This window comes from Calidris pugnax, unplaced genomic scaffold (assembly GCF_001431845.1).
Source record: "Calidris pugnax isolate Ruff unplaced genomic scaffold, ASM143184v1 scaffold548, whole genome shotgun sequence".
Taxonomy (NCBI): domain Eukaryota; kingdom Metazoa; phylum Chordata; class Aves; order Charadriiformes; family Scolopacidae; genus Calidris; species Calidris pugnax.
Window position 1 is genome coordinate 91,109 of NW_015091250.1, and position 9,075 is coordinate 100,183.

Below are 9,075 nucleotides of genomic sequence, written 5' to 3' on the forward strand. Positions count from 1 at the left end.
CTCCCACCCGAAATTTCGACCCCACCCGGGTGCGGCCGCCCACGGAGGGTGGGGGGACCCCGACACCCCCCATCCCCACCCACACATGGCACCCAGTGCGTGGGGGCTGGAGCCGAGCATGAGACCCCTCCCGGGGCCATACTGGTCTCTACGGGGCTCATACTGGTCCTTCTGGGGTCATACTGGTCCCTCTGGGGTCATACTGGTCTCTACAGGGCTCATACTGGTCCTTCTGGGGTCATACTGGTCTCTACAGGGCTCATACTGGTCCTTCTGGGGTCATACTGGTCCATATGGGGCCATACTGTTCTCTACGGGGCTCATGCTGGTCCTTCTGGGGCGATACTGGTCCATATCAGGCTGTACTGGTCTCTTTAGAGCTCATACTGGTCCCTCTGGGGTCATACCAGTCCATATAGGGCCATACTGGTCTCTATAGTGTTCGTACTGGTCCCTCTGGGGTCATACTGGTCCATATGGGGCCATACTTGTCTCTATGGGGCTCATGCTGGTCCTTCTGGGGTCATACTGGTCCATATGGGGCCATACTGTTCTCTACGGGGCTCATGCTGGTCCTTCTGGGGTTGTACTGGTCCATATCAGGCTGTACTGGTCTCTTTAGAGCTCATACTGGTCCCTCTGGGGTCATACTGGTCCATATCAGGCCTTACTGGTCTCTATATGGCTCATACTCGACCCTATGGGGTCATACTGGTTTATATGGGGCCATACTGGTCTCCAGTCCATATAGGGCCATACTGGTCTCTATAGTGTTCGTACTGGTCCCTCTGGGGTCATACTGGTCCATATGGGGCCATACTTGTCTCTATGGGGCTCATGCTGGTCCTTCTGGGGTCATACTGGTCCATATGGGGCCATACTGTTCTCTACGGGGCTCATGCTGGTCCTTCTGGGGTTGTACTGGTCCATATCAGGCTGTACTGGTCTCTTTAGAGCTCATACTGGTCCCTCTGGGGTCATACTGGTCCATATCAGGCCTTACTGGTCTCTATATGGCTCATACTCGACCCTATGGGGTCATACTGGTTTATATGGGGCCATACTGGTCTCTCTTGGGTTCATGTTGGTCCCTCTGGGGTCATACTGGTCCTTCTGGGGTCATACTGGTCCATATAGGGCCATACTGGTATTTACGGGGCTCTTACTGGTCTCTACGGGGCTCATACTGGTCCTTCTGGGGTCATACTGGTCTCTATAGTGTTCGTACTGGTCCCTCTGGGGCCATACTGGTCTCTACAGGGCTCATACTGGTCCTTCTGGGGTCATGCTGGTCTCTACAGGGCTCATACTGGTCCTTCTGGGGTCATACTGGTCCATATTGGGCCATACTGGTCCATATGGGGCCATACTGGTCTCTACAGGGCTCATACTGGTCCTTCTGGGGTCATACTGGTCTCTACAGGGCTCATACTGGTCCCTACAGGGCTCATACTGGTCCTTCTGGGCTCATACTGGTCCATATGGGGCCATACTGGTCTCTACAGGGCTCATACTGGTCCCTACAAGGCTCATACTGGTCCCTCTGGGGTCATACTGGTCCATATGAGGCCATACTGGTCTCTACAGGGCTCATACTGGTCCCTTTGGGGCCATACTGGTCTCCTTTGGGCTCACACTGGTCATTATGGGGCTTGTACTGGTCTTTTGGGGGTCATACAGGTCTCCTTAGGGCTCATACTGGTCCATATGGGGCCATACTGGTCTCTACAGGGCTCTTACTGGTCTTCTTCAGGCTCATACTGGTGTGTCTCAGGCCCATCCTGGTCCCAAAGGGACCAAACTGGTCTCTTTGGGGCTCATACTGGTTGGTGTCACCCGCCCCATCCCTCCTGCCCCAGTTTCGGGGCCACCTCCCCCCAGTGTCACCCAGCTCCACCCTGGGTGGCCCCGATGTCCCAACGTCCCCATGGGTGGCCCTGGCCCAACACCAGTGTCCCCATCCTGTCCCCCCCCACATCCCCAAGTGCCACCAGCCCCACGGGTGTCCCCATCTCCTCCCTCACATCCCCATCCCACCATGTCCCTGATGTCCCCATCCCGGCCCTGATGTCCCCAACCCCACCCCATGGATGCCCCTCATGTCCCCACCCTTGGTGTCCCCACCCCATGGATGCCCATGTCCTGTCCCCCACGTCCCCAGTGCCCCCACCTCTCTGGGTCCTGTCCCTGATGTCCCCATCCCATGGATGTCCCCATTCCCAGTGTCCCCATCCCCATCCTTCTGGGTGTCCCCATCCCGTTCCTGATGTCCCCAGTCCCATCCCATGGATGTCCCCAACCCCACCCGTCCCCACTGTCCCCACCCTTCCAGGTGTCCTCATCCCACCTCTGATGTCCCCCATCCCATGGATGTCCCCAACCCCACCTGTCCCCACCCTTCCAGGTGTCCCCATCCCACCTCTGATGGCCCCCATCCCATGGATGTCCCTGTCCCCCATGTTCCCAGTGTCCCCATCCCATCCCTGATGTCCCCAACTCCATCCCATGGATGTCCTCACCCCATCCCATGTGTCTCCAGTGTCCCCATCCCATGGGTGTCCTTGTCCCCTCCCACATGTCCCACATTTCCCCCGTGTCCCCATCCCCATGGGTGTCCCCATCCCGTGGATGTCCTTGTCCCCTCCCACATGTCCCCCATGTCCCCCTGTGTCCCCACCCCATGGGTGTCTCCATCCCATGGATGTCCCCATGTCCCCGTCCCCGTGGGTGTCCCCATCCCACCCCTGATGTCCCCAACTCCATCCCGTGGATGTCCCCAGCCCATCCCTTGTGTCCCCGGTGTCCCCATCTCAAGGATGTCCTTGTCCCGTCCCCCATGTCCCTGGTGTCCCTGTCCCCATGGGTGTCCCCGTCCCCGTGGGTATCTCCATCCCATGGATGTCCCCGTATCCCCATCCATGTGGGTGTCCCCATCCCATGGATATCCCTGTCCCCTCCCACATGTCCCCCGTGTCCCCACCCCCCGTGGGTGTCTCCATCCCATGGATGTCCCTGTCCCCTCCCACATGTCCCCCATGTCCCCACCCATGTGAGTGTCCCCATCCTGTGGATGTCCCTGTCCCCTCCCACATGTCCCCTGTGTCCCCATCCCCATGGGTGTCCCCATCCTGTGGATGTCCTTGTCCCCTCCCACATGTCCCCTGTGTCCCCATCCCCATGGGTGTCCCCATCCCACCCCTGATGTCCCCAACTCCATCCCGTGGATGTCCCCAGCCCATCCCTTGTGTCCCCAGTGTCCCCATCTCATGGATGTCCTTGTCATGTCCCCCATGTCCCCAGTGTCCCCATCCCCATGGGTGTCCCCATCCCATGGATGTCCTTGTCATGTCCCCATCCCCGTGAGTGTCCCCATCCCCATGGGTGTCCCCATGTCCCCGTGGGTGTCCCCATCTCATGGATGTCCTTGTCCCCTCCCACACGTCCCCCATGTCCCCATCCCCGTGGGTGTCCCCATCTCATGGATGTCCCCGTGTCCCCATCCATGTGAGTGTCCCCATCCTGTGGATGTCCTTGTCCCCTCCCGCATGTCCCCTGTGTCCCCATCCCCATGGGTGTCCCCATCCCACCCCTGATGTCCCCAACTCCATCCCGTGGATGTCCCCAGCCCATCCCTTGTGTCCCCAGTGTCCCCATCTCATGGATGTCCTTGTCCCCTCCCAGATGTCCCCCGTGGCCCCACACGTGTCCCCATCTCATGGATGTCCTTGTCACGTCCCCCATGTTTCCAGTGTCTCCATCCCATGGATGTCCCTGTCCCCTCCCACACGTCCCCCATGTCCCCATCCCCGTGGGTGTCCCCATCCCCGTGGATGTCCCCAGCCCATGGATATCCCTGTCCCCTCCCACATGTCCCCCATGTCCCCACCCATGTGAGTGTCTCCATCCCATGGATGTCCCTGTCCCCTCCCACACATCCCCCATGTCCCCATCCCCGTGGGTGTCCCCATCCCCGTGGGTGTCCCCATCCCATGGATGTCCCTGTCCCCTCCCACATGTCCCCAATGTCCCCATCCATGTGAGTGTCCCCATCCCATGGATGTCCTTGTCCCCTCCCACGCGTCCCCCGCGTCCCCGTCCCCGTGGGTGTCTCCATCCCGTGGATGTCCCCATGTCCCCACCCATGTGAGTGTCCCCATCCCGTGGATGTCCCTGTCCCCTCCCACGCGTCCCCCATGTCCCCGTGGGTGTCCCCACCCCACCCCTGCTGTCCCCGTCCCCGCGCGTGGGCAGGAACCGGCCCCACCGGCTCAGGCGGTGCTGGGACACGTGGGGACACGCTGGGACACGCGTGGGCGTGGGGACACGTGTGGGGCCACGTGTGGGCGTGGGGCCCCGCGTGGGGACAGGGACGAGGCCGGTGCCGCCATCCAACGACTTTATTGGGACACGGGATCCCCCCACGTCCCCAGGAGGGATCTGGGTGTCCCTATTTGTCACAGGTCCCACAGCTGGACTGGGATTGGCCGGATCCCGCTCCGGATCCGCTGCCGGATCCCGTCCCAGATCCGCTGCTGGATCCCGCCCCGGAGCTGTAGGTGGCAGATCCCGAGCTGGATCCCGCCCCGGAGCCGGATCCCACCCCGGAACTGGAGCCGTATCCAGATCCCATCCCCGATCCCACCCCGGAACTGGAGCCGTATCCAGATCCCATCCCGGATCCCACCCCGTATCCCTGAGTGGATCCCGCTGAGGGGACCCGGCGGATGGGGATGTAGCCCCCGATCCGGGCGGGATCCCGCAGCCCCGGTATGTAGGGGATCCCAGGATTCTTGTACCCGGGGCGCCGGTTACCCCCATGGGATCCCGATCCCCCAGAGGATCCCGATCCACCCCCATAGGATCCCGATCCACCCCCGTAGGATCCCGATCCACCCCCATACGATCCCGATCCCCCGTAGGATCCCGATCCACCCCCATAGGATCCCAATCCTCCGTAGGAGCCTGATCCACCCCCGTAGGATCCCGATCCCCCGTAAGATCCCGAATCATCCCCGTAGACATCAGGGAACCCATAGGATCCCGAGCTGCCCCCATAGGAGCCTGATCCCCCGTACGATCCGGATCCGGGTCTTCCCGATCCGGATCCGCTGCCCCCCTGGGATGCGGGTCTGCCAAATCCTGAACTGGATCCTCCGTAGGATCCCCTGATGGATTCCGGCACAGCTCCGTAGGATCCAGGTCCTCCATAAGAAGTGGATCCCCCATGGGATCCGGATCCCCCGTAGGATCCTGACCCGCCTCCATAGGATCCAGATTCACTTCCTCCTTGGGATCCGGGTCTCCCTGATCCTGATCCGCTTCCAGAGGATCCCGAACTGGATCCTCCTTGAGATGAGCCGGGTCTGCCCGATCCAGATCCGCTGCCCCCATGGGATCCAGGTCTGCCCGATCCGGATCCGCTGCCCCCATGGGATCCAGGTCTTCCTGATCCGGATCCGCTTCCGTAGGATCCCGAACTGGATCCTCCATAGGATCCACCCCCGTAGGATCCCGACGGCCCACCAGATCCCGGTGACACAAAGGATCCTGAGCCGTCCCCGTGGGATCCCGGTCTGATCCCATAGGATCCTGGCCTGCCCCCGGAAGATCCCGGCGACACAAAGGATCCCGGATATTTTCCACCTCCCTGGGATATTCCTGAGCCGCCGTAGGATCCCGATCCGCCCCCGTAAGACCCGTGTCCGTAGGATCCCAACGGCCCACCAGATCCCGGCGACACAAAGGATCCTGAGCCGTCCCCGTGGGATCCCGGTCTGATCCCATAGGATCCCGGCCTGCCCCCGGAAGATCCCGGTGACACAAAGGATCCCGGATATTTTCCACCTCCCTGGGATATTCCCGAGCCGCCGTAGGATCCCGATCCGCCCCCGTAAGACCCGTGTCCGTAGGATCCCAACGGCCCACCAGATCCCGGCGACACAAAGGATCCCGAGCCGTCCCCGTGGGATCCTGGTCTGATCCCATAGGATCCCGGCCTGCCCCCAGAAGATCCCGGAGACACAAAGGATCCTGGAAACTTTCCACCCCCCTGGGATGTTCCCGATCCGCCGTAGGATCCCGATCCGCCTCCGTAGGATCCCGATCCGCTTCCATAGGATCCTGATCCGCTTCCATAGGATCCCGATCCGCCTCCATAGGATCCCGATCCGCCGTAGGATCCCGATCCGCCTCCGTAGGATCCCGATCCACTCCCATAGGATCCCGATCCGCCTCCGTAGGATCCGGCTGTGCCCCCGCCCAGCTGGGGGCTGAGGAATCCGGTGGGATCCTTGCAGGGATCCACCCCGGCCGTTAGTGGGACCAACTGGGAGTTGGGGTCGCAGCGGCCGGAGGCATCTGGGGCCAAAGCAGGGGAGGGGGGTGTCAGCGGCTCCCAGTCCATCCCAGTCAATCCCAGTAACCCCCCATCTCCATCCCGTCCATCCCTGTCCCTCCCACTTCCCCCCCAGTCCCTTCAGTCTCCATTCCAGTCCCTCCCAGTCCCTCCCAGTTTCCATCCCAGTCCCTCCCAATCCATTCCAGTCGCTCCCAATCCATCCCAGTCACTCCCAATCCATCCCAGTCACTCCCAGTCCATCCCAGTCTCTGTCCCAGTTCCCCACAAGCTCCTTTCCCTCCCTCAAGTCTTCCTCCCAGTTTCCCCAGTCCTCTCCAATCCCCCTCCAGCCTCCATCCCAGTCAATCCCAGTCATCCTAATCTCCATCCCAATCCCTCCCAGTATATCCCAGTTCCCATCCCAGTCCCCTGGGTGGGAAGGGGAACCCAGTCTCCATCCCAGTCCCTCCCAGTATATCCCAGTATATCCCAGTTGCCATCCCAGTCCCTCCCAGTGTATCCCAGTCCCCATCCCAGTCCCCTGGGTGGGAAAGGGGCACCCAGTCTCCATCCCAGTCTCCATCCCAGTCCCTCCCAGTATATCCCAGTCCTCATCCCAGTCCTCATCGCAGTCCTCTGGGTGGGAAAGGGGCACCCAGTCTCCATCCCAGTCCCCATCCCAGTCCCCTGGGTGGAAGAGGAACCCATTCTCCATCCCAGTCTCCATCCCAGTCCATCCCAGTATATCCCAGTCCTCATCCCAGTGCCTGGGTGGGAAGGGGCACCCAGCTTCCATCCCAGTCTCCATCCCAGTCCCTCCCATTCCCTCCCAGTATATCCCAGTCCCCTAGGTGGGAAGGGGCACCCAGTCTCCATCCCAATCCCTCCCAGTCTCCATCCCAGTCCCTCCCAGTATATCCCAGTCCCCATCCAGGTCCCCTGGGTGGGAAGGGGCACCCAGTCTCCATCCCAGTCCCTCCCAGTATATCCCAATCCCCATCCAGGTGCCCGGGGTGGGAAGGGGAACCTCCCTTGGGTGGGAAGGGGCACCCGGTCCCCATCCCAGTCCCTCCCAGTATGTCCCAGTCCCACCTGGGAGGCACAGGCACAGCAGCAGGAGCCCGAGGGCCGATGGCAGCCGGGGCCTGGCCATGGCCGGGGACATCGGGGACATCGGGGACATCGGGGACACGGCCATCCCAGTCCCTCCCAGTATATCCCAGTCTCCATCCCAGTCCCCATCCAGGTCCCCTGGGTGGGAAGGGGCACCCAGTCTCCATCCCAGTCCCTCCCAGTATATCCCAGTATATCCCAGTCCTCATCCCAGTCCCCTGGGTGGGAAGGGGCACCCAGCTTCCATCCCAGTCCCTCCCATTCCCTCCCAGTATATCCCAGTCCCCTAGGTGGGAAGGGGCACCCAGTCTCCATCCCAGTCCCTCCCAGTATATCCCAGTATATCCCAGTTGCCATCCCAGTCCCTCCCAGTGTATCCCAGTCCCCATCCCAGTCCCCTGGGTGGGAAAGGGGCACCCAGTCTCCATCCCAGTCTCCATCCCAGTCCCTCCCAGTATATCCCAGTATATCCCAGTCCTCATCCCAGTCCTCTGGGTGGGAAAGGGGCACCCAGTCTCCATCCCAGTCCCCATCCCAGTCCCTCCCAGTATATCCCAGTCTCCATCCCAGTCCCCATCCAGGTCCCCTGGGTGGGAAGGGGCACCCAGTCTCCATCCCAGTCCCCATCCCAGTCCCTCCCAGTATATCCCAGCTCCAACATTGTCCTCAGAGTGGGAAGGGGAACCCAATATCCACTATATCCATCCCAGTCCCCATCCCAGTCCCTCCCAGTATATCCCAGTCCCCATCCCGGTCCCCTGGGTGGGAAGGGGCACCCAGTCCCCATCCCAGTCCCTCCCAGTATATCCCAGTCCCCATCCCAGTCCCCTGGGTGGAAGAGGAACCCATTCTCCATCCCAGTCTCCATCCCAGTCCATCCCAGTATATCCCAGTCCTCATCCCAGTGCCTGGGTGGGAAGGGGCACCCAGCTTCCATCCCAGTCTCCATCCCAGTCCCTCCCATTCCCTCCCAGTATATCCCAGTCCCCTAGGTGGGAAGGGGCACCCAGTCTCCATCCCAATCCCTCCCAGTCTCCATCCCAGTCCCTCCCAGTATATCCCAGTCCCCATCCAGGTCCCCTGGGTGGGAAGGGGCACCCAGTCTCCATCCCAGTCCCTCCCAGTATATCCCAGTCCCCATCCAGGTCCCCTGGGTGGGAAGGGGCACCCAGTCTCCATCCCAGTCCCTCCCAGTATATCCCAATCCCCATCCAGGTGCCCGGGGTGGGAAGGGGAACCTCCCTTGGGTGGGAAGGGGCACCCGGTCCCCATCCCAGTCCCTCCCAGTATGTCCCAGTCCCACCTGGGAGGCACAGGCACAGCAGCAGGAGCCCGAGGGCCGATGGCAGCCGGGGCCTGGCCATGGCTGGGGACATCGGGGACATCGGGGACATCGGGGACACGGGGGAGGGGACAATGGGGGGCACTTCCTCCTGGGGCCACCATGGGGGGGAGGGAGGAGGCAAGGGGTGGCCCCATTGTGGCCTTGTTGTCACCCTTGGTGGCCCCATTGTCACTTTGATGGCCCCGGTGTCACCTTTGGTGGCCCCATTGTCACCCTTGGTGGCCCCATTGTCACCTTCAGTGGCCTCTTTGTCACCTTTGGTGGCCCCATTGTCACCCTG

At 61.9% G+C, this 9,075-nt stretch overlaps 1 protein-coding gene across 1 annotated transcript in view; it reads right to left on the reverse strand.

The window, feature by feature from the left end:
• Nucleotides 1-4,956: 4,956 nt before the first annotated feature.
• LOC106898698 overlaps nucleotides 4,957-9,075 on the reverse strand; it is an 11,132-nt gene continuing 7,013 nt past the window's right edge. Inside the window, exons 2-4 of the mRNA XM_014960107.1 lie at nucleotides 8,894-9,072; nucleotides 7,430-7,543; nucleotides 4,957-6,357 (exon numbers count right to left, since the gene is read on the reverse strand). Of these exons, the coding sequence (XP_014815593.1) occupies nucleotides 5,277-6,357; nucleotides 7,430-7,543; nucleotides 8,894-9,072 (1,374 nt within the window). The 3' untranslated portion in view covers nucleotides 4,957-5,276. The remainder of the gene's footprint in view (nucleotides 6,358-7,429; nucleotides 7,544-8,893; nucleotides 9,073-9,075) is intronic.